General features: G+C 38.0%; 2 protein-coding genes across 2 annotated transcripts; both read left to right on the plus strand.

Annotated features, from left to right (window-relative positions):
- The first annotated feature begins 247 nt into the window (after positions 1-247).
- LOC149813728 (putative pectate lyase 1) lies at positions 248-3,066 on the plus strand. Its single transcript, XM_089991192.1, has 4 exons — positions 248-952; positions 1,140-1,243; positions 2,594-2,732; positions 2,845-3,066. The coding sequence occupies exons 1-4, from the start codon at positions 248-250 to the stop codon at positions 3,064-3,066; spliced, it is 1,170 nt and encodes a 389-aa protein (XP_089847318.1).
- Positions 3,067-18,777: 15,711 nt separating this feature from the next.
- On the plus strand, positions 18,778-25,377 carry LOC149813729 (WD repeat-containing protein 26 homolog). Its single transcript, XM_089990909.1, has 5 exons — positions 18,778-18,919; positions 19,157-20,277; positions 21,334-21,435; positions 23,359-23,988; positions 24,890-25,377. Exons 2-5 carry the CDS (start codon positions 19,618-19,620, stop codon positions 25,073-25,075), a joined length of 1,578 nt encoding a protein of 525 aa, XP_089847035.1. The 5' UTR covers positions 18,778-18,919; positions 19,157-19,617; the 3' UTR covers positions 25,076-25,377.
- The last annotated feature ends 479 nt before the right edge of the window (positions 25,378-25,856 follow it).

Consider the following 25,856-nt stretch of genomic DNA (forward strand, 5'->3'; position numbering starts at 1 on the left):
GTCCATTACTTCATCCCAAATGACCTCATGGTTCTTATCTACATTATGGACGGTGAGGATGCCAAATCACTTTCCACCAACACCATCAACACCGTGGTGCAACCCAGAGGACAGTGGCATTTTCGTAACCAAAGAAACCAAGGAAGCATTTCATAGTCAAATCGTTTAACAATTTGTTTCGTTTCGTTTCGTCTCGTCTCGTCTCGTTTATGTGTACGAACCCTTGGCATGATAACGGTGCAGGATCATGGAGAACAGCACGAGAGGGAGGTCGCTGGGCTACCTCTCCTGCGGGACCGGCAACCCCATCGATGACTGCTGGCGGTGCGACCCGGACTGGGTCCAGAACCGGCAGAGGCTCGCCGACTGCGGCATCGGGTTCGGTCGCAACGCCGTCGGGGGGAGAGACGGCCGCATCTACGTCGTGACCGACCCGTCGGACGACGACGCCGTGGAACCCCGGCCGGGCACCCTCCGCCACGCGGTGATCCAGGACGAGCCGCTGTGGATCGTGTTCAAGCGCGACATGGTGATCGTGCTCAAGGAGGAGCTCATCATGAACAGCTTCAAGACCATCGACGGCCGCGGCGCCAACGTCCACATCGCCAACGGCGCCTGCATCACCATCCAGTTCGTGACCAACATCATCATCCACGGCATACACATCCACGACTGCAAGCCCACGGGTAACGCCATGGTCAGGAGCTCGCCTAGACACTACGGCTGGCGGACCATGGCCGACGGTGACGGTGTCTCCATATTCGGGTCCAGCCACATCTGGGTCGACCACTGCTCGCTCTCTAATTGCGCCGATGGGCTCATCGACGCCGTTATTGCCTCCACCGCCATCACCATCTCCAACAATTACTTCACCCACCATGACAAGGTAAAAGAGTCTGTATCTCTCGACCTTATATATGCGGTCCGCGACGACGAGTCCATCGTGTTACGTGTATGTTGGTCTGAGCTAGCAACATAAGCCTGGGACGAACTCGCTGGATCGGCACTTCGATGCCCCTTGAGAAGCCTAAATAGATGGGCGGAATCGTCATCTCTCTCTCTCTCTCTCTAATGGGTGTTAACAAAAACCATATGAGACGAGACGATTAATTGCTGTTTCTCTTCTGTTCTGTGGGTAGGTGATGTTGTTGGGTCATAGCGATCATTACGAGGACGACAAAGCCATGCAGGTCACGATCGTCCTCAACCATTTTGGAGAAGGACTAGTCCAGAGGATGCCTAGGTACTCTCTCTCTCTCTCTCTCTCTCTCTCTCTCTCTCTCTCGCCGGAAAATGCACCCACGCGGTGCGAGAAACATTAGTGCTTTTACCACGTTCTACGGGTGAATCATTTGCCGGCCATCATCCTTCACGCATTCCCTCAAATTGGGTGATTATATATGGGTTCGTGGTACGAAGAGAATAAAAATGTCTGCTAGTTGCTAGAATACTCGAAATCATATGGTCGCAACGTAGGGCGTGTTTGGATACTTCTGGTTCCGGATCTCCAGAGGAGTCCGAAGTATGTGATGGAGCCATTGAACTTCTGAACTTCGAACAAGGGATGTCCAGAACATTTTATTGGTTTTCCACAAAATCTGTGGTTTTGAACGCTAACTTGTTCATGTCGGTGATTGAAACCCCTAGATTGGTGTATTTTTGGGATAGCTGACTTATAGAGCTATGGATTCAATCTAAATGCTAGAACCACAAGCTGTTGTAGAATTTCAATTTGGCAAGAGTTGGGTTGCAAGCATACGCAATCTCATAGGCAAGCTCATAAAACCAATCTCAAGGCTTTTATTTGAGCAGGATCATTGTTAAGGTGTTCTGGGGCCGATGCAATGGTGGTCCAGTGAAGGGCAGATCAGGTGTAATGAGATTGCACACTCCATGTGCCGCTGCGCCTGATCACCCATCATCTGCAGCCGCAACACATTAACAGTGTGCAATCACGTTGCACCTGATCCTCCCTCAATGCAGTGTGCCGTCTGATTGGTTGCTATGATATTGCTTATGACATTGCAGATGATTAGATCCCATCACACTTGGTTAAATGGGTTCCCTTTAGTGGTAGTTACAACCGCTAAAACCCTGCATTTGAATGAAGTTTGGAATCGATCTATAGCACCAGATCATTTTGATAGAGATGCACCTGTACGGAAAATAACGCCATTCTTTTTCACGTAAGAAAAAAATTATTTATTTTTCTCATGTTTATTAATCGGCAGAACATCAGCAAAAAATAGTTAAAAATAAAAGATGAATTTTTACATAGCCAAAATTTTTTAAGTAGGCAAAAATAATTTCTACCGATATTCAATGATATTTACGTTTGTATCATCTTACTAAAAGCTTGTGTGTGTGTGTATTTCTTCTTTCTGAAAAAGAACACCGATATTTATTACACTGAAATCTATCCAACTTTTCTTTTGCATTTCTAGATACTTGTCTCATAGGAACACTCCAATTCTCTCTAATGTCCGTCCTGTCCTCTTGGATACGAATTTGAATAGAAAATTACACAAGATTTTGTCCCTATCCTTTTTTGAGCTTAAGACAATATGGTATCTTTGGGAGTGTATATATATAGGTGCAGGCACGGCTACTTTCACGTGGTGAACAACGACTACACTCACTGGGAGATGTACGCGATTGGGGGAAGCGCGTCCCCTACCATCAACAGTCAGGGCAACAGATACCTTGCTCCAGAAAACCCCTTCGCCAAAGAGGTAACCAACCCACTTCAGCCAATTCAAAGAAGAAAAAAAGGCATTTGAATTATCCCTGATGTTCTCGAAATCCACTTACTGAAAGATACCATTTTGGCAAATGGTGTGGCAGGTAACAAAGAGAGTGGACACCCCCGATGGTGAATGGAAAGATTGGCATTGGAGATCGGAGGGCGACCTGATGCTGAACGGCGCCTTCTTCGTTCCATCGGGAACCGGTGCAACAAGCAGCTACGCAAAGGCGTCGAGCCTCGGGGCTAAATCGTCGTCGATGGTTCCTTCCATGACCACCCACGCCGGCGTTCTGACCTGCAGGGCAGGGACCAACTGTTAGCTAGCCCCCCATCATTGATCCCCCATGTAGCATAGGAATATGGGTACCCATTGTGTTTTCTTCCAACCTCGGCCTGCTTCTTCCTTCGTTTTTAGTCCCTAGTTGCAGGTGCAGAAGCGTTGTCATTTCTCTTCCTTTCCTTTTTACTGGCAGTCGAATCAATAGAACAGGAGTCGATATGATGGTGGTAGTTTTTTCTTTCTCCTTTTTCCTTAAAAAAAAGTAAGTTTCAGAACCAGAATCACGTTTTAGCTGGAGAGATGCAGACGCATTGTTCCTTCCTCGTCTCTTTTGTTTCGCGGGGTGGGGTTAATTTCTGCTGAGATAAAAGCAAACGGGTGTTCTTCTGCATAAGAAGATGGTGCATTGTAGTTTTGAGATGTCAGGTCATGATCTTTATTCCTTTGTTATGGTTTAAACTTTAAAGGGAGTGTTAATTTTTATCCTTTGATAAGAAAGATGCATCCCTGCCTTTTTTCCTTTTATTGCTACAATAGTTTTTTTTTTCAAGGATAATAATGCTTTTATTATCTGATTGTCGTTGCCAATTCATCTTGTGTTTTTTAATTACCGGAATAATTGTTGAATATATTTTTTAGTCTGTCTTTTGGACAAAACCAAGTTCAACCGATGGATTTGACGTAAGCACATGATATGTTGGGCTGCTTTTTGTGATTCAGTCGTATATCATGTGATGGCTTTCTCGAGCTTACCAAGCTTGATTTTGTGGTCATTTGTTGATTTTTGCCCTGCGTAACAAAAGACAAAGACAGAAATGTTTGTTCTCTCAAGAAAACAGAGACAGAGTGACGAGCTGCAAAGTCCCTAAGTTTGAATGATGAGTCAAGCATAAGTCCAGACATCGGTACGGAGATGAAATTCCAAAGCCTAGTTGCCAGAAACGGGTACGTGATGGTTTAAAAAGTTTAGTGTACGTTTTTGTTTGAAACGCATATTGACACGGTTCCAAAATATATTGATTGGAGTTTCGAGTTTGTAACATATATTGATACGTTTTCTAAAAAAAATCGGTATAAGTTTCTAAAAGGTTAATATGAAGTATATATATTTTTTATAATGATACTTATAAATTACAATAATCAGAAATAATTTATAAATCAATTATTGTTTTTTTAATTATTTGTACAAATTATAATATTTAAAACTCTTTACCAAAATAATAATAATAATACAACAACAACAACAAAACGCCTTCATCCCAAAACAATTGGGGTCGGCGATATGAACCAAAAAAGAAAATCATTATGGGCCTTCCACATGAATCCTTCTCCTCCAATCATTTCTATCCAATGCCATGTCCTCGGTGAGGTTCAAAGCATTCATATCATTTCTTATCACCTCCATCCATGTCTTCCTAGGCTTACCCCGACCTCTTTCTCTATCCTTCTAACTGGAGCATCATTAGGCCTTCGCCGAATATGTCCAAACCACCATAAACGATTCTCTCATCTTATTTTCAATGGGTGCAACACCTATCTTCTTACGTATCTCCTCGTTCCGAATCTTATCTTTTATTGTATTTCCATACATCCATCTCAGCATACGCATATCAGCTACACTCATTTTTTGAATATGATGTCTCTTGGCAGCCCAACATTCTGTACCATATAGAAACTAAATTGATTGTATGCTATTGATGGGCTTGATACGTGATAGAATAGGGTGTATCGAGTACCAATGAAACTATGTTCTAAACACTTCGACACTTTCAAACAAATGTTTTACAGCCTAAATACATTAAAATGGATCACCCCGTGTGTATTGAGAGATGCAAGCAGAGGTCGAGTGTCCAATCTTTTGTGTTTTTGTCATATTTGAAAACTTTATCAAACAGGCTGGAACGAATGGGGGGTTGGTTGATGGACCCTCTTCCCATATAGTAAACCCGGAGGGAATGCCTTATCTCACAAAGGACACCCACCAGGCAACTCAAACAAACAATCCTGGACACATTCAATCAACATCTGTAATGTCTTTTTTAGTTGGCAAGTGTACGCTGGGGGCATGGGGTAAGCCCACAGAGTTTTACCACTGCCAGGACAGCCACCGTTAAGTCAGGCAGAGCCAGCGCGAATAGGTAGAACAGGGATCCCATCTTTTGAAATAGGTTGGGTTTCATCCTACATTCAATCCTAGACATTTAATCAATGGCTAGATGGTTCTGCTGGATGGCTAGGATTGAATATATGATGGAACCCATCGTATTTCAAATGATGGGATCCATGTTGGACTAGGTATCTGGTCCTGTGAGTGGTTTATTTGTGCAAATATAAAAAAAAATGTATTACTGGAGACATTCTCAATTATCTTAATGGATTTTGGTGCTATCTATATTTTATCCTAATAATTGGTCACCGGATCAGGGCCAGAGTGATTTCACTTATGACTCCAACCCTGAACCCTAATCTGATTAATTAAAGCAAGTCTGATTAATCGGATTTGATACTGCCTGGGGTTTGAACCGAATCTAACTCGTTTACAACCCTGCCCCAGTCAATATTTATAAAGAAAATGTCCCCCTCCGATAATGAGCTTTCTTTTTTCGGTGAATTTGTTTGAATGGTGGCCACCAAAAAGTTAAAAAGAATTATCACCACACTATGTTGTCGAAAAAATGTTTTAGTTCCTTCTGTTTTCCTGCTTTTTACTTTTGGGGAAATGATACCACGGCTATCTCTTCATTATGAATTAGTTACCTTCACAAAGTGCTTGTAATCCGTTCAGACCAAGCAACAGACCTAATGAAATGGCCTGCCATGGACACAATCATTTCTTTTCTTTAGAAAAAGCAAAAAAAAAAGGCAATAAAATGGAGGCCATGAATGCAATCTTTAAAACGCGATGCAGGTTTGCGCCAGTAAATCTGTTGGACTGGTGTTTACACACCAGCATATCATCCTTGACATTAGCTGTTGAACTGTAATATAAAAATGAATAGTATAAATCACTTTTCTTTTACACCCTTTTTTTTTTTTGAAAAATGCTTTATTAATGTTACAATAACTCAAAAGGTAAAAAATAAGATTGTCCAAAAGATGTAAAGTACCAAAGCAAAGTCAACTCCTGTAATTAAAAGCTTAAGATTGGGCAAAAAATGATAAGATATATTAAATATTCTCTATGCAGGGAATTAGAAATGTATGCTATGTTATACACTATACTGGATTTGAGCTTTATAGCGAATCTAGTAAGTAAATATCAGAGCAATCTTGGGTTTCCTTGTGATTGAGAAGTAGTGAAAAGCATGATCATAGACAACATACCTAAGAAGCTAAATATATAACTTGTAACATGGTAGCAAGATAAATCATTTTCTCAATTAATCTTAAATTGGATATCTCAAAAGATTCAGTTTACATTTATTATGATAACAAAGTTGTTATACATTTAATTCATGCGGGAGCATATAGTTCTAAGAAAAAGTATATTGAGGTTAAATATTATGATATGCTTATGAAAAATGAAATAACAATGGATTATATTCCTTCGGGTGACATGATAGCAGATCCATTGACAAAAGTTGTTATTGCGAAAGTCATAACTAGACATATGAGTAAGACGAAACTGACTAAAGTGGTGAGTGTATATAAGTTCACAGTGACTATGTAAATAATATATACAACTAAAGGATGTGTACCAATGCAAAATCCAAAAATGTGAATAAGCTTGATAACACATGTTGCCCCTTATCGCTAAGTGAGATATGTAAGGGTATAGTGGTCATAAGAAAACCGTTGGGAGAGTTACCCCAATGGCTGCATCCCTTCCAACAATTGGCAAAACAAGCATGTGACAGTTAACTATATTAACATTAAATAAAACATTAAATCAAGATAATCAAATATACAAAAAACATGATTACATAGTCTCCTTTAGCGTTGTGACCCTTGGTGTTGAAGGGGAACTTCTCCATTGCCCCCTTTTCCTGATTACAGGAAGGGCCCTAGGGGTCGCATGCAAGTGCAAGGATTTACAAGATTTTCTGGAATACAGAAATCAAGCAAAATTGAAAAGTAGAGGTGGTAAGACAAAATATCTGTCTTTGGCGATTTTCTCCATAACAGTGCACGCCCTTTGACTCGATTTTGCCCTTCCACACATTTTGATTCTTACAAAAATAAGATTTACAGTGATAGAATACTCAACCTAAAAGTAAAATTTTCTAATTGTTCTTATGTAGAACAATATTATACACAACAAATACCAAACACAAAGAAAACCAGTCTCCTTCAGGTGTAGGGATAACGAAGGACCTTATGGCAACGACAATAGATACTGTTGTTAAGCAGCTGAAAATATCCCCCACTTCATGATAAGTTCAGCTCCTCTTGGATAATAAAAATTTCATACTAACAAACTAATCACGTTTGATATATATATAAGTTGGCAAATATCCCTCCAACTATGTCATTCGATCCCAAAAGATGTCACATTAAGAGGTTGGTTGGCCAAAAACATGGCTAAGAAATGGGTTACTCCACCTTATTTGAAAAAGCTTCTGATAGTCAATTACATATTTTGTAATCATTCTCAGAAATGCTTTATGAAAATGCCTTCTGAACTTTTGGCCTGAACTCATGCTTTAAGCATTTGGTATGGCTAGCCAAGTATTCTAGCATATAAAAAATCTGGAAAGTGTTATTTTCCATGAACTGATTAGTCCTCATGATATACTATGAAAGTATTCTAGCATCCAAAAGACCAGAAATAAGTGATGTTCACAAGAGAAATAATCAAGGATAAGCTTTCAAACATCAGCACCCAACAGCCTCAATAGTTTATAGCATAGTCAACTGTATCGTTAAAGGTAAAATTCTTGGCAAGGGTACTTCTAGGAGAGATGTTTAAAAGTTGGTAAATCACGAAAAATTCTTGCGAACTTAAAAAATTGAAAAATTATAAATAACAGTAAAAAACCTAAGAAAATAATAAGTTATATATATATATATATATATATATATATATATATATATATATATATATATATATATATATATATCATAAATATAAAGAAACATATGTTTTATAGGTTTTAAAATATAAAATAAACAAAAAATAGGAAATGCAAACTTAAGAAACTCAAAAATATCGTGATATTATTGCGATGTTTTGAAAATATCATGATATATTCCTGATATTGTCGGCAAGCTTGAAATTGCCAATAATATCATGATATATTCAAAATATCAGTGATATTGGTGACAGTGGTTTATAGCAACTGAATTCAGATACCTGAGGTGTTGAATGCTTTCCCCAAATGGTTATGTTTGAAACTTTATTATAAAAAACACCAGTTTGTACACATTCATATCATTATATACATATCTTTTGTAAAACACACTTTTACTTTTTATATTTATGAGTTGCCGACATAGACAGTTTGACAATATCAAGCTAGTTAAATTTTGTTTTTTGCTGCTCTAAGACTTGATTTCAAACTAGACAAACACTGTGACATTCCTATTGAGTTTCAAGATCTAAATGAACTTTAGAACAAGTTCCAGAAAACAGAAACCTACCCAACTAGGATATTTACAAGTAAATGAACATGTTGAACCACACCAAATATTAGGCAGTAACCTACCAAAACATCATTTTAACACATGAAAGCATTAAAAAAATGAAGGTATGTTTAAATATGCCTAGGCAATAAAACAGATGAACATAAAAGCCTAGGTAGACAATTTAAATCTTATTGCAGATTACATCCAACCAGAAAAAACGTCACAAGAGAACATAATCAAATTTCAAAAAGAGGAAAGAAAACATACAAGAGAAAAGTATGCATCTCTGATGCCTGGAACACATGTTTTGAAAAGACTAAAAAGATCTATCAAATGAAGATACAGATGCCACCCGAATGAAGACAAAGTTCCCACTTTTTCTACCAGAGAATCATGCTGCTAAACTAAACATACTGGTAACATGTAGAGATATCCAGCAAAGAACTGCATATATGAATCACTATGACCACAGCAGAAAATATCAGCCATTTGACCAAGCTAAAACAAATTTTTACCTGAACAGACTCTGAAGGCTTAAAACCCAAAAAGGCTACTTGTTAGACTACAGCAAGGCTCTCCACCTCATCTACAGCAGAGGACATAATGGATGTTGGCATGTCATAAGGATGTGAGTATTAATGCCAATCCTATTAAGGCAATGAACAACAAAACAATAAAAGTAGTTGAAACAAAGATACATATCAATTGTGCATGATAACTCAAAGAGAGAAATTTTACAAAAGTAACAATCTTGCACTTTATCTACCCCTATATAATAAAGACAGTTTTGTTCATATGAATCAACTCTGCCAATAAATAAAATTGCAAAGCATTTAAACCAGTACTTACCCTCTTGAAGTAAACTGCAAAGTGATCGTTGAAAGCATTTCAATGATGATAGTGTAACAAATTGCAAGGCTAAATAGGAAAAAAAAATTAAAATGATCATAAGGAACTGTGGCATAGTACCATGTTTCTGCAACAAGCACTACCATGAGCGAAGTTTACATCAAAATGAGGTCAAGCAAGCCAAAATATTATGACTTGTAATATCAGGTTTTCTGTGAACAACAAAACATTGCAAATGATGTGGGATATCCTTCATTAAGATCTTATGACCTACTGGCACAGTACATAAATGAAAATTGATGCAACTAAAACCAAAAAGATAAATTCATTGAACAGAATCCAAGCACCTATGGATATACAAGTTTCCACAACTATAAGCTCCTCCTGCATCAAACATGAATCTTTATATATTATAAACCAGGTAGTCACACAAAATAACAGTTCAGACGCCCTATGTCCGTCCAACCCTAGCCCAACAAAATGGATTAATTAGAAAGGGTTGGTTCGTAGACCGTTTTCACCGCTGCATCGCTTAAAAGGACATGAACTACTATTGTTGTTGGTAGGGAGAAATAAAACACCAATATATTAAGATATATCTTTTTACTTACCCTTGTTAAAAGGGTAAGAAATAGTTAGCTACTTCTTTTAAAAAGGGTATTGATTTGTTAGCTTACCCTTTTAAAAAGGTATTGTATTGGTGAGAGAGTATGGGTGACGTCCCATATTATCTCACTTAGGCAATGGAATGACAGCTTCCTATTGAGTTTAATCTTTACCACTCGCTCGCAAAGTTACAAAAGTCACAGCACCGTCGACATATGTCATGAACTTGTAGCCTCTGATACATCATGCCACCATAGAAGGTGGCATGGCCACTCTACCGTCCATAGACACCATAAGATCTAGTAGGAGAAAAGGTAACCAAGCTCAAGAGAACAAAAGTAAGGAGGATTTTGGAGTAGTTGTAGGAAAGCTAAAAGCAGCCATTCGTCAAAGACCCTCTAATGCTTTTCTTGCTGCTCCCAAGTTAACAAATTTCACTCACGAGTAAATCAAGTGAACCAACAGTTTCATTCTCTGAGAGGTTCATAATCATGTTATGTCATTATGTATTCTTTGAGATCCCTTTTGTTAGATCAAAATCAAAGATAACAAATTAAAAGGCAAAGATGGTCACTAATATACAAAAGTTCCTAAGACCCACTTTGAATGTTACCCCAAAAATCAAATTTGATAAAGATTGCTTAATGGACTCATGTAGAACTTAATTATATACAAGCAAAAAAAAAAACTACAAGGCACTTTATTACAAAGCTTTGTTTTTGCAAGCATTTCATCTCTGATAATCATATCATGTATCAGATGTTGATGCTGCACGATCAGACGGTTCAGGCTGATACATGTTGCCAATTACACAAAACTATTTACCACGGCATCTAATATTGACAACAAAAAAGGAAGCAATATGATAGGGACATGGAACGTGCACCATAACAATTTTGTGTGGCTAAATGGGAGAATGGCAAGAAATGCAATTAAGATATCTATATACAATGAGTGCATCCTCAACATGACCAAGATCTACCATTCTCTTCATCAGACGATGACATCTTGGGTAAATGCCCTCAGATTACTAGCCAAAACCACAACAGCTCCCTTCTTCCTCTTCCAATACAATAATGCAGATTCCAGCATTTTCACTCAAAAAAAAAATTTGATTTGAAACATTCTTGTTACATTTTAGTTTAAATTTGATCTTTGAAGTTAAATTTGAATTCGAGTATGCAAATTGGAATTTGTTTTTTTAATCTTGAATTCAACTCTAGATTTGAGTTCGTAATCTAGTTTTGAATCTAAAATTCTATTTCAACTTCAATTTCGAACTTGAAATTCTAATTTGGTTTTTAATATCTAGATCACATTTTAATTTAAATTTGATCTTTGAATTTAAGTATGCAAATTGAAATTTGTCTTCGTAATTCGACTACATAATTTTCAACTAATGATGTTGGGCAATCGGTGCTCTATATTCATTGCCAAGCTTTGGGGTTTTACGTCGTCCTACCAAGTTATTGGATGGGCAGAGAGGAAATATTGGGTGGATTGACCAACTTTCGGTAGAATAACACTCGAACCAACATTACATCTTGAATTCAAATTTTAATTTTAATTAACATCAAAACTTGAATTTCAATTTCAAGTTTGACTTTAAAATTTAATTTGAAATAAAAAGTGAAAATTGAATCTATATTTTGAAATAAAAATTGAAGTTAAATTTTAATTTCAAATTTTGAAAGGAAACTTAGTTTTGAATTTTTCTTTGAAATTTCAATTTCTAATTCAATCCTAAATTTGACTTTTTGTTCATTGCTCTACTTTCAATTTTGAATATAAATTTAGTACAAGTTTTAATTCAAAATTTAAAATTATATTTCAATTTGGATTTGAATTTGAGTTTTCATTAAAAACTCATGTTTTTTTTAATGAAAATGCTGGAGCATTGCTCCGAAATCTATTAATCAATCATAAAGAGTTTACATCGGTCACCCCAAAGAAGGTAGCCAATCTTGTGGCTTGTCTTTCCAATACAAAGAATGAACAAAAGAAAAACATAATTCATAGGAACACAATGAGTTTTAAATGAAACAAAACAAATATCAAAAGTGGCTGCCAACATCGACACGTCCTCGGGGCAAAGGTCCTAGCCTCAAAGTTTTATGCTACCGGTAAAATGACTGTAGGTAACTTCGCCTGTGTATAACTGTTTAGTTATACATTGTTTGTCCCAAGTCCGGATAAAGGAGGAGGGTTGCGGTAGGCCTGTGACAGCCAGCATAAAAACTGTCATACCCTATGAATATGAACCAATGTGAGAATTTCGTTTGGGCGTTCCCTACTGAGCGACGCGCTGTACTCTATAGGCTCAGAGGCAGTGATAAATGGGCAAGGGTTGCTAGGTCGTCGCCCGGAAGCGACGCATCACACCGGCGCCCGGGTGTGGTGTCAAATAGGCAAGGGTTCCCTCACTTTGTTGGACGGGTGGGGGTAAAGAAGTTAGTCCAAGACCATAAAATTAGGTTAGCCACTTGGAACATAGGGTCTTTAACTGGTAAGTTGGTAGAGTTAGTAGATGTTATGTGTAGGAGAAAGATTGATATTTTATGTCTACAAGAGACCAAATGGGTAGGTGAGAAAGCAAAAGTGATAGAACCTTGGGGATATAAGATTTGGTATACAGGAATAAATAGGAATAGGAATGGAGTAGGGATTGTTATGAGTCGTGAGTTTATAGATAATGTAGTTGAGGTCCGTAGGAAGGGTGATAGGATTTTACTTATTAAATTAGTATTAGGTACGGATATTATTAATATTATTAGTGTTTATGCACCTCAAGTAGGTTTAGATGATTCCACTAAGTGTCAATTTTGGGAAGATTTAGATGGAGTAGTACAAGGGATATCTTATGGAGAAAGACTTTTCATCGGCGGTGACCTTAATGGGCATGTAGGCATTAGTAGGGATGGATTTGAGAGTATCCATGGAGGCTATGGTATAGGCGAAAGAAACGATAGTGGAGAAAGGATTTTAGATTTTGGTTTGTCCTATGATATGATCTTAGCAAACACTTGGTTTAGGAAGAGGGAGTCTCACCTAGTAACATTTAAAAGTGGGGTTAATACGAGTCAGATAGATTTTTTCCTACTTAGAAAGACAGATAGGGGTTGTTGCAACGATTGTAAGGTTATACCGGGAGAAAGTGTAGCTACACAACATAGAGTCTTAATTTTAGATCTTAGAATTAGACAATGCCGCAAAATGGATAGACATAGGATATATCCTAGAATTAAGTGGTGGGCACTAAAAGGAGCTAAACAAGGAATGTTTGTAGAGCGGGTAGTTAAGGAAGTTGATTGGTGTCTCAAGGAGGATTCAGAATCTATGTGGAATAAGATAGCGGGTGGCATGAGAAAGGTGGCTAAGGAGGTATTGGGTGAGTCTAAAGGCGGTGCATCGCTAGGTAAGGATACATCGTGGTGGAACGAGGATGTCAAATTAGCTATTAAGGTTAAAAGAGAGTGTTATAGAAATCTAAGTAAAAGTCGTGATAATGAGAATTTGAAGAAGTATATGATAGCAAAGAAGGAAGCAAAAAAAGTAGTTCGTAACGCGAGGGATAAGGTATATAAGGAGGTTTATGACAAGTTGGATACCAAAGAGGGTGAGAAGGATATTTATAGGATTGCAAAAATGAGAGATAGGAAATCAAGGGATCTGGGTATGGTTAGATGTATCAAAGATGAAACGCAAAGGGTTTTAGTCAAAGATGAGGAGATTAAAGAGAGATAGAAAGATTATTTTGATAAGCTATTTAATGAAAGTCATGCTCAGGATCTTGGAGACTTTTCCATTCCTTTTCATGAGATGAATCGTGACTTCATGCGCAAGATTCAAAAGAAAGAAATTGCAGAGGCTTTGAAGAAAATGAAATCAAGAAGGGCAGTTGGCCCAGATGGTATACCCATCGAGGCTTGAAAATGCTTGAGAGAGAAAGGTTTAGAATGGTTGACAAATCTTTTTAACAAGATTTGGCGGACAAATAAGATGCCTAATGAGTGGAGAAAGAGTACTTTGGTGCCTCTATATAAGAATAAGGGTGATATACAAGATTGCACAAACTATCGTGGTATAAAACTCATAAGTCATACTATGAAACTTTGGGAGAGGGTGATTGAGTCTAGGTTGAGGAAGGTTGTCATGATATCGGAGAATCAATTTGGTTTTATGCCTGGAAGATCTACTATGGAAGTTATACATCTTCTTAGACAACTTATTGAGAGAAATAGAGAGAGGAACAAAGATTTGCATATGGTTTTTATTGATTTGGAGAAGGCTTACGATAGAGTACCTAGGGACGTTCTCTGGTGGACAATGATGAAGAAAGGTGTTTCTCTCAAGTACATTAGTATAATTAAAGATATGTATGAAGGAGTAGTAACCAATGTCCGCACTTGTGGAGGGGTGACAACCAATTTTCCTATAACGGTTGGGTTACATCAAGGATCTGCTTTAAGCCCTTTCCTATTTGCTATAGTGATGGATGAGCTTACGAGATCAATTCAAGAAAATGTGTCGTGGTGTATGTTGTTTGCTGATGATATTGTTTTGATTGATGAGTCTAGAGCTGGGGTTAATGCTAAGTTAGAATTATGGAGACAGACATTGGAAGCAAGAGGTTTTAAGTTGAGTAAGAGTAAGACAAAATACATGGAATGTCGATTTAGTAAGCAACGAAATAGAGATGGGAGTGTAGTGAAGCTTGGTGAGCAAGAAATACCAGTGGATGATTCTTTCAAATATTTGGGATCTATCATTCAAAAGTATGGAGAAATTGATGGAGATGTAAATCATAGGATAAAGGTTGGGTGGATGAAATGGAAGAGTGCAACTGGAGTGTTGTGCGATCGTAGAATGCCATTGCGGTTGAAGGGAAAGTTTTATAGGACGACTATTAGGCCCGCTTTACTATATGGTACGAAATGTTGGGCTGCCAAGAGACATCATATTCAAAAAATGAGTGTAGCTGAGATACGTATGCTGAGATGGATGTGTGGAAATACAATAAAAGATAAGATTCGGAACGAGGGGATACGTAAGAAGGTAGGCGTTGCACCCATTGAAAATAAGATGAGAGAGAATCGTTTACGGAGGTTTGGACATATTCGACGAAGGCCTAATGATGCTCCAGTTAGAAGGATGGAGAAATGGGAAAATATATTAGTTAAAAGAGGTTGGGGTAGGCTTAGGAAGACATGGATGGAGGTGATAGGAAAGGATATGAATGCTTTGAACCTCACCGAGGACATGGCATTGGATAGAAATGAATGGAGGAGAAGGATTCATGTGGAAGACCCAGAATGATTTTCTTTGTTGGTTCATATCGTCGACCCCAATTGTTTTGGGATGAAGGCGTAGTTGTTGTTGTTGTTGGTAAAATGATTATAGGTATGACAGGCTGAGCCAGAGCGGCCAGGTCTGTGTGAGGTTTCTTCGGGTTATAAACCCAAACAAAGATAACACATATTTGAATATGGGTCTAATTGGGAACTCATGTGGTTGGTCTATCCAGATGCAAGTCAAAACCAGTTAACTAAATTCGTTCAAGCGCTGGATGGAGACAGTCTAAGCCGACTGGTTTTACCTATTCCACATGAAAGCCAATATATTTGACCCGTTTTTAGCAGATCTAGTGCCACAAGGTGTCAAATCATATCTGGACCTCGGATTCTCTGATAACACCTGAGCAGGGTTCGGATCCAAAATTGTGTGGAGATATTTGCGTTCCTTCTTCATCTAAATCTTCCAATTCTCCATTGGATGCCATTCATCCATAGTGATGAACAGCATAAAAAGACCATGGCTTTATAGCTTATATCTCATATGGGCCCCCCAATAATTTTCACAGCTGTTGATGCTCGCGATGAACGGCATCAGTGGCCCAAAAGATGAACGGCTGAAACAAACAGCAAATGCCATGATAGTTTGATGTTGTTCATCACCATATGCGGGGGGGGCAGAACTGGGCTGTAGCCCAGTCCTGCTTCCCGGCCTAGTTAAATTTTTTTTTTTTTTTTTAAAAAAAAACAGTCCTAGCCCAGCCCTGATTCCATATGAAATAGATTTTTATCCATTTTTGTAGCCCAGTCCTAGCCCAACCCTGACTGCAGCGAATAGTTTGATTTGTCCATATGAAATAGATTTTTATTAATAATTGTAGCCATTTTTTATTTTATCTCAAAAAAAAAATCGAGGTCGCTGCCCCTGAACCCCAGACTATCACACCAAATTTGTTTTTATTAAGAACATGTTGGGTTTGAATCTCGCATTTTGCACCTTTTTTCGCTGAGAATTTTTAGTATGTATAGAATTTTTTCAGTAATAATAATCAAAATGTGCGGTTTGGCTTAAAGATAGGTCCCTTGGTTTACGTTAAGGAGGCTGAGGGATCAAATCCCTCCTCTACAAAAAAAAAATAATAAATCTTGTTTAAGCTCGACTTGGCTCGAGCTCGGAACCGAGCAGAGTTCAGACAATGCCTTACAAGCTAGGCTCAGAGCTTAGACCAAGTGATTTTGAACCGAACTGAGTTCAAACAGCCTAGGCTCGGCTTGTGTGCATCACTAGGGAAAATCTTGTGATATTTTAAAGTTTTGGTTTTTTTGAAAAAAAAGTCGAGAAAATGTCAGCATATATAAAATATGAATAAAACATAAATAATATATAAAAATTTGTTTTATCGTGATAATATCTTGATAAAAACGTGATACTTTCAAAATAATGAGTTTTTATTGGCATTATATTGGCTTTTGAAAATCTTGCCAATAACTCTTGATATTTTCATATGTGGATCGTTAATATATGATCGAATATGATATTCAGACTGGATTCAGATCTGCACATCTGGATCGGTGTTTTATATTGGATACATGTTCTTATTCAAATCCAATCCAATCCAATCCATTTACATAATTTACATGTAATAACCCCCAATTCCCATCTTCTTTTACCAGATCCATCTATCACCATATATATATTTGGATTTGGATTCAACTAACATCATTGGATCTTATTCAGATTTCGAGTTTCATTCCGATCGACTTTACAAAAATTGTTTTGCCAGACCCTACCCATATTCAGACCTACTCTTGTTACATATTTAGTTCCTTTTTTTTTGTGCAGTTGGATTCTACCAAACATAAAATTTGCTCATAAACAATACAAATATATATTGAACCAAAGATCCCTTGATTAAATGTTATTGAGGAAAACCCACAAGAGCTCTATGATTTTCTTCTTTTATAATAAAATTCTACCAATCAAAATAGAAATTGATCATAAACAATACAAATATGTATTGCACCAAAGAAACCTTGTTTAAATGTTATTCAGGGAAACCACAAGGCTTCTGCTCATCTGGTAGGCATGACTAATGAACAGTAAGGAGGATGCCAATAGGTCAGGTTTGACCTGGACCCGACCCATACTGAACCCTATAGGTTTAGGGTTTGGTGATAAAGAAGGAGGTCTGATTAAAATTAGGGTTGAACCAGAAGGATTCGATTAACATGTGGAGTTGGGTATTGTTTGTGAAATATTAAACCAGACCCGGGTTCGGGTTCGACCCTAGTTTCAATTAAGATCTGCAATTTTTCAATGTGAAAAAGGTAAAGATTATTATTTTACTGAGAATGATGTGAGACTGGTTCATATAATCTTTATAGAATCCGGGTATGATTTCTCTTATGGTGGGTCCCATACGAGCACCTCAAATTAGATGTGAGTTTAGCAGCACTTAGGATAAGATATGTTTTACATGTATTTTGTGTAATCCTAATTCTACCAACTCTAAAGCAATGTATTCTTTCTATAAACAAGTCTGTTGGAATATGGTTTGTTCCACTCGAGTTCATCGTGAACTCAAATTCGGCTTGGATCGCCATGATTTTTTTCATAACCTGACAGACCCAATCCATCATGGTTTAGGGGTTTGCTCAGAACCGATCCATGCATGGATCAATTCGATACAACTTCCCATACTCAATTTTGCAAAGGTTTGCACAATTCAAGCTCCGCTCGTTTACCAGCTCTATTTACCAACGGAAGAGGCTTACCATCCATAGTGTCAAATATCGCGATATTTATGAAAATCTCGTGATAATATCGCAAGAAATTGCCTGAAAGTTTAAAACGATAATTTCTCATGAAAATTTTAAAATATCTTGAGATTTATGAAACACATAAATACCACAATTTAAATGTGATATTTACATTTTAAATGGGTATTTATCATGAAAAATGCGTGTATTTTTATTTTTAAATAATTTGTATTAATATTTTTCTTATAAAATTATTTTTTATATATTTTTAAATTTATTTTTTATTGCCAAGATTTTGCCAAAAAATGCGAGATTTAAGAAAAGTTTTCAATTTCTTACAAGTTTTTGAAAAACTAGAATTTGCCGATAAAAACGTTTCTCACTATGCTACCATCTAACAAGTACCAATGTGCGGCCGGTCGGCAAAGGAAGCTTTGTTCCCTTGACCTGCCAAATACAAAGAAAACGAAAAAAAAAAAACTGAAGTAAAAGTTAATATTTTGGCACAAACCAAAATTAGTAATTTATTTTTTTATAACAAACGTTGGTTTGCATTGGGGGGCTTGGATAGCGTGGAAAATGATACCAAGGGCAAACTTTTAACTGCAATATTTGCTTGTTTCAGGGCTACTAGCCTACTACTTTATTAGTGCATAATTCAGGTATGCACGACTCCAATTTAGGCGAAGTCTTCCAGTCTAAGATAACACCAAAGTTCAATAACCCCTCGACAGTGTGCACTAGAGATCTGTTTGGGATTGCCTCTGCCACCATCACCAAGAAAAGGACTAGAATGGTTCAAGCATCAATTGGTACTTTGAGGTATTGTGGCTATAATCAACCTTTTTTTGTTATTCTTTAGGTGTGTTGTCCTTCAGTTTTTCCTTAACGGGCTAAGTTTGGCAAATACCCATTTCATCTGTGATTTTGATTTTGTTCTTCTTCTTTTTTCTCTTTCATGTTCATTAGTGACCAAACCCAATGAATTCTTTTGGAGTTTTTCATGGTTTTTTAGATTCGAGAAGATATTTTTATTGGGTATCTGTTATTTTTTTGCAGAGAGAGTCAGATGGGAGTTTGGATTTTCTTTTCTTTCCACGGTTCTTTTGTGGGGGTTTGTTGCTGAGAAGGCAGAAGCTAGAGTTTCTTTAGGTCCTCTTCGTTCTGAAGTTTGGTGGTTTCTGGAATTGTGAGCGGTTGGTGTTTGTTTTGGTTCTTCAGTTTGATGGGGGCATTGAGAATCTATTGGAATCTTTCTTACAAATTGCAAAATTAGGGTTTTTCTTTTTGGGGGCAGTTTCTCTTTGTATATCTTGTCTCTATTTGTGGGTCAGGGTGAGGTTAGATACCCTCTTTTATGTTTTTTGGGTATTTTGTAGGGTAGTCATTGGGAGAGCAAAAAACTAGGGTTTTACATCGAAAACGTCTTTCCTTGATAAAAGTATATGTGAACCATCCATAGGCAAGAATGTAAATGTCGAAAATCTTCGATTCTATGACGCTTTAAGGATTCTGGATTCATGGAAGTTTCCTGTTCAGAAAAACTGGGTACAAGAGGCCTCATAAGGAGGTGTGAGTTTGTCAGAGTCATCATACAATCACTCCACTCTTTGGGCTATCGGAAGGCGGCTTCCCTTCTTGAAGAAGAGTCCAGTATCGTGCTTCAGTCGCCCGAGGTTTCGTTGTTTCAGTCTCAGGTCCTTGAAGAAAAATGGGATGAGAGTGTTGCTACTCTGGATAGCATTAGGGAATTGGTTCCGGAGGTACGAAATCCTGCGGTTTTCTTAATCTTGCAGCAGAAGTTTTTCGAATGTTTGGATGGGGGTGATATTTCGGAAGCATTGGCGATCCTTCGAGGACGGATGTCTCAGTTGGGTGTTGACAAGGCGAAGCTTCATAAGCTCGCCTCTTGCATCGTTTCTAAATCGAAAAGTGGAGAAATTTTTTTCAAGCCCAATGCAGGTGGATTCAGCGACTCAGGAAGGAAGCTTCTGGGTGAGCTGAGGCTGATTCTTCCCCCTTCAGTCATGATCCCAGAAGGACGATTGGAACATTTAGTAGAGCTTGCGGTCTTGCTGCAACATGAACGTTGCATTTATCACAATTCGTCCAAGGACTCCATCTCATTATATTCTGATCACCGTTGTGGTCTGGATCAGATCCCCACAGAAACATTGCAGGTTAGTTTGTAGGATTTCCTCGTGTGTAATTGTCATATCCTGTGTTTTTTGACTTATTCTTCTCAAGCATACCATGTAACTGAAAAAAATTTAAGCTGGTAGATATACCATTCCCATGGTTGATGATTTTGTTGACCATCGGGTACTGTGCCTACCTATACATCACTACTCTTCCTTTATAGATGCTTGAAAGTTTGTTATGTTGAGATTATGTTGTAACGGATGTCTGCCAAGGCGCTTAACTAAAAAGTATCTGTTTATGAATATACTGTTATTAAACTAATAGGTCACACTTTATTTTGTAGGATACGCATATGTGTGCATATGTGTGTGTCACTGCTGTTTAATGCATTCTTGGTTTTTGCATCTCGCTGTGGTCTTTAATATCACTGGTCAGTTGCATTAGCTCATAGTTTCAAATGTCTTTGTAATAGTTTGGGCAACATCTTCTATTTGGCTCTTCATTCCTAACATAAGACTGGCGTTGTGTGTGTGTGTGTGTGTGTGTCTCACTGCTGTTTAATGTGTTCTTGGTTTTTGCATCTCCAGTGGTCTTTAATATCACTGGTCAGTTGCATTAGCTCATAGTTTCAAATGTCTTTGTAATAGTTTGGGCAACATCTTCTATTTGGCTCTTCATTCCTAACATAAGACTGGCGTTGTGTGTGTGTGTGTGTGTCTCACTGCTGTTTAATGTGTTCTTGGTTTTTGCATCTCGCAGTGGTCTTTAATATCACTGGTCAGTTGCATTAGCTCATAGTTTCAAATGTCTTTGTAATAGTTTAGGCAACATCTTCTATTTGGCTCTTCATTCCTAACATAAGACTGGCGTCTGGCTCAACAGTTGGCACTATCCTAGAACTGGATTTCATGTACTTCTCTTTAAGCTTTCCAGTGGATCTACAAGCATTTCAACTGTATGCAGTGCGTTGTGTTTGTTTTAAGCCTCATGTACAAAGTTGTTTTGGTTCTTTATTCAACTTCTAATGTAGCTAGTAACCTAAGGAACCATTGTTTCCTGGGGCCATGCCTGAGTGCGGTTTCTATTTGTTGCAGATACTGGATCAGCATGAGCATGAAGTTTGGTTTCTACAGTTTTCAAATAAGGGCGATCACCTGGCTTCCTCTTCGAGGGATTGCAATGCTATCATATGGACAGTAAGTTAACATACTTCTTCGAGACTTAATTTATTGAATACAGCCTTCCGTATTTAAAATATTTAATCACATGCACCATCAGATTGTATGGTTTTAGAATGAAATTTTAAGTTTCACAGTCATTCTCAAGAGCTGTTTGCTTTATCTCCAAACATCTAGCATTGTTGATGCCACTTATTTTTTGTAAGCCATATTTTAGAATCAGGGAGGCCGTTGGATACCATTCTAACCCAATTTTGACCAGATAGTTTGTTCTGAACTCCTTAACTGCATCTGATGGACTCATTCATTTCAGGCGATGTTGGATCTGGTACCCCAATTTCGAACATGACTCAATTAACCTAAAATCTGGGTCAGGAAATGCATCTAATCTGCACTTGGGAATTTGTTACAGACCTCCTTTTGTTTCAGAATGACTATAGCTGAGATGGTAATGAAGGCCTTATGTTTCTTCTGGTTCATGATAGTGAAGATGCATTCAGTTGATGGCGAGGATTCAATTGAGATGGTGATGAGGCTTTTCCAGGAAGCCGGACTCCAATTTTGGCTCTCGAATATTGAGGAACCAAACCAATTTCTTTAGAATTCTTATTACTCAAAATTATTCCAAGATACACTGATGACAGTACTTATAGACTCTTTCATCATGTGAGACATGTGGCTGCCTCTCCAAGCTCAAGTGGTCCCCCAAACTGTTAGCCTATTCCAACTAACATGACACCCACCATTCTCTGGACCTCTCATTGTTTACCTTCCTAACAACTACAACCAGTAATAACCAACCCCTTTGACTCTTTTGACCCCAACATAATATGTGACACTTGTCCCAAAGATTCACTGTCACATGTCCCATGTTACTTGGACATGATTCAAGACTAACCTCTTAGTGCTCATTCTACCACATAATCATATTACCCATTACATGGACTAACACACAGACCCAATACACTACAATTCGTAACAGAATTAAGATGAGATTGTTTTGTATCTGGAAGTGAACCATGTCACACTTGGTCAGATGATGACCCAAATGATGTGGAATACCCTTATCAGAATTTTGTTGGAATAAAGAATCTGATAATTTGATAAAGTGATAAGTTATCTACTTTCTGGGCTCCAGTCAGTTTCCAGTCCTATTTAGATATACAATTTTTTATGTTCAATTTTGAAATATTTATCGCTTCTTTCTAACACAGATACTCGCCAAAGTTTTGCAAATGCCCACCTGTCCTCATCCACAGGAGAGGAAAAAAGAAAATGCTTAAGTTTTTTCTCTTTTTCTTTTCAGGGAGAGGGAGGGTGTGGAGAGTGTGCAATTATAGTGGCATGATATTTTAATTGACCCAATTGAAAAGATGTGGGCTTTTTTAATTTGACCAAATTTAGGTGTTCTTTTTCATCCCGATCTAAAGTTAGGTTTGTTTTAACACAATCCCTCAATCAGTATATAAATTTCACATCGAAAAATGCATGGGCGTACTATTGTAGGACCTTAAAGTGAACATGTGTTCATAAAACACCTCTTTCTGTAATATGTCCCTGCAGTAATTTCTAATAATTCCTTCACATAATGATAATTATTCCATCAGAAACCATACTAGTTCACAAGCAAAACTAATCTTCCATTCCCTTTACGTAAAGTGACTTCCTGATGCTCTACACTGTTTTCTACCTATGTTACTGGATGTGATGGATTTATACAGGTCATTTGTGTAGATTTAGCACATCACAAAGTTAAAATGCCTAACTGCAGCATTTTGCTCCAATTTTGGTATATAATTTGTTAATTGCAGTATGATTTTTTTATGGTAGAGAAAGCATCAGTCTGCATTCTAACATAATGGGAAATGCATCTGGTAACCCTTGCTTGTTTTGTATTTTTTACCCAAGGTTGAGATGTGCACATTTCACTATTTGTTTCAGGTTTCTAATGATGGAAATGTCTCGTTGAAGCATATTCTGAGGGGCCACCAGAAGCCTGTTTCCTTTGTAGCATGGAGTCCAGATGATTCTCTGATTCTAACATGTGGCAATGGGGAGTTTATCAAGGTGTGGGACGTCCAATCCGGTAAGTGCAAGGTCACAATTGGCAAAGGAAGCTCTGGGATTTCCTCATGTGCATGGTTTCCAGACTCGCAGCGGATCGTATGTGGAAGCTGTGAAAACTCCATATCCATATATGACCTTGAAGGGGTAGGGCATGATATGTGGCGGGGTGACCGGATGCCCAAGATATCCGACCTTTCTGTGACTCCAGATGGTGTGCACCTGATCAGCATTTGTGCAGAGAGGGACATTAGGATCTACGCATTGGAGGACAAGACAGAGCGTGTGATATCAGAGGATCAGACAATCATGTCCCTGTTTGTATCTAGAGACGGTCAGTACCTTCTTGTCAACCTGAACAACCAGGAGATCCACATGTGGGATGTGGGCAGGACATGGCATGATCCCTTGAAATACAAAGGCCACAAACAGGGTCTATACGTGATACGGTCATGCTTTGGTGGATTTGATAATGCTTTTGTTGCCAGTGGCAGCGAGGACTCACAGGTGTGTCACTTTCTTTGCTTACTCTCTTGCTATGTCTCATGCATATGAATTCCATCTATTAAGGCTAACTGTGAGAAGTGGTTATCATCTTATTCCTCGTCATGGCCTTCATCATCATCATAAATTAATCTGCATGAATTAGTGGTGTGTGAAGCATGAAGCACACACTTAAATAATGTTTCAATTCCTGCGGCCGTCACCCCCTTGCGCAAGCCGAGCCCCAACGTAGGCTTTGGGGCCGAGGGTTCTAGCCTCGGAGTTTTATGTCTCTGGGACAACAACCGTAGGTATGGCAGACTGAACCAGCGTGACCAGGTCTTCTATCTCAGATGTGGTTTCTTTGAGTAATTAATCGGAAAAAAAAATAGTTTTAAAAAATGCTTGGATGTGTGAAGCATGAAGCATTTGGGAAGCATTTAAGAAAGAACAATAGAAACTAGTAAAAATGACAATATAATTAAAACTTGTGTTTGTTACTTTTATCTACAATATTTGTTATGTGTATACTTTTTATAATGCAACATGAAAGCTAAACAAGAACTTGCAATCCTTTGACATTGGCAAGGCATTTACCATATCAGGAAAGTTTATTTTCATATTGGGAGAAGCAAGCTTCCCGTTTTCTCGGAGTGAGTTTCTCCCAAAGTTCAGAGCGTGTTGTTTCATGCTTTCAAAGCGATCTTGCAATGTTTAAGAATTCCGATAACTATGGATCTCCTAATCAAATCTCCACTCCTTTGTACAAAAGGAATTGTGGCTCGAGAACGTTTCTGTCCTGAGCCATCTAGCATCTTTAACTTCAGGATTCCTGTTGGCTACATTCAATGGTGCCTGACCGACTTATTGTAAGTGTTTGCTTGCCTTTTTCTTTCTCTTGATGTTTGGATTCTATTGCTGCAAGGTCTATATATGGCACCAGCAGTCTTGCAAGCTGATCGCCGTCTTGCCCGGACATTCAAGCATGGTGAACTGTGTCAGCTGGAACCCAGCAAACCCACAGATGATGGCCTCAGCTAGTGATGATTGTACAATCAGGATATGGGGAGTCCAACAGGCCAAGCCATTGCTGCAGAAGAACCACTCTTAGCTATGTCTCATAGGTACTATATGTCTATACTCATAATGAGTTTGGGTGTGATGCACACCATGTATTCGTGCGCCCTTGCATGCACCAGCTCCCTTGTAAATTTCCCATGCATAGTTGTAACATTAGCCATTCCATTTCCCATGCATAGTTGTGACATTAGCCATTCCATTTTTTTCTTTTTTTTTTCAGAAATTCTTTCTTGTTTGTTTTTTGGTTTCTTTTCTGTATCATGCTCCGAGGAATTCTTTCTTTAGGTGTTTCATTGGTGCCACTTAAATGAATAAATATCTTTTTTTGCTTTGTCAGCAATTGTATTTGTTACTTTTTTTACCTTATTGAATAAGCCGGTTTAACCGAAGATAAACTCTACCAGAAATTGTGACAGGTAGTTTGACATGGAGCATCTATATTGTAGCCCAAATTTGTTTCTTCTTTCTTCAATTAAAATTTCCACAACCCATTCATAACCATCACTAATTGTTACTTTTGTACATGGCAATCATAAGTCAATAAGCTTTATTTGTGGATCGACATTTTATGAATAAATTTAATTTTAGCCCACAAGGGCTCCACATACCTGGCTAGGTGGGTCGGCCTAAGGCATTCAAGTTGAAGAACATCGTTGTGTGCATCCTTTCCTGCAAGGTCGAAACAGTGCCATCGTCAACGTGATCCTTTTCGACCTCTAACGGGACGTCTGAACCAGTGTGGTGGTTTGCCCGGTCTATTTAAAAATAATTAATTTAAAAGTAATTAAATATAAACTAATTGATCCATTTCA

The sequence above is a fragment of the Nuphar pumila genome, chromosome 16 (assembly GCF_984573655.1).
Source record: "Nuphar pumila chromosome 16, dmNupPumi1.hap1.1, whole genome shotgun sequence".
NCBI lineage: Eukaryota > Viridiplantae > Streptophyta > Magnoliopsida > Nymphaeales > Nymphaeaceae > Nuphar > Nuphar pumila.

Bases quoted from the DNA above. Each gene is read 5' to 3' on its own strand.
- LOC149813728 (XM_089991192.1), top strand. From the start codon at position 248: ATGGAGAACAGCACGAGAGGGAGGTCGCTGGGCTACCTCTCCTGCGGG. The intron at 953-1,139 runs GTATGTTGGTCT...TTCTGTGGGTAG, and splicing joins ACGAGTCCATCGTGTTACGT to GTGATGTTGTTGGGTCATAG. The intron at 2,733-2,844 runs GTAACCAACCCA...ATGGTGTGGCAG, and splicing joins AAAACCCCTTCGCCAAAGAG to GTAACAAAGAGAGTGGACAC.
- LOC149813729 (XM_089990909.1), top strand. From the start codon at position 19,618: ATGGAAGTTTCCTGTTCAGAAAAACTGGGTACAAGAGGCCTCATAAGG. The intron at 20,278-21,333 runs GTTAGTTTGTAG...TATTTGTTGCAG, and splicing joins TCCCCACAGAAACATTGCAG to ATACTGGATCAGCATGAGCA. The intron at 23,989-24,889 runs GTGTGTCACTTT...TATTGCTGCAAG, and splicing joins GTGGCAGCGAGGACTCACAG to GTCTATATATGGCACCAGCA.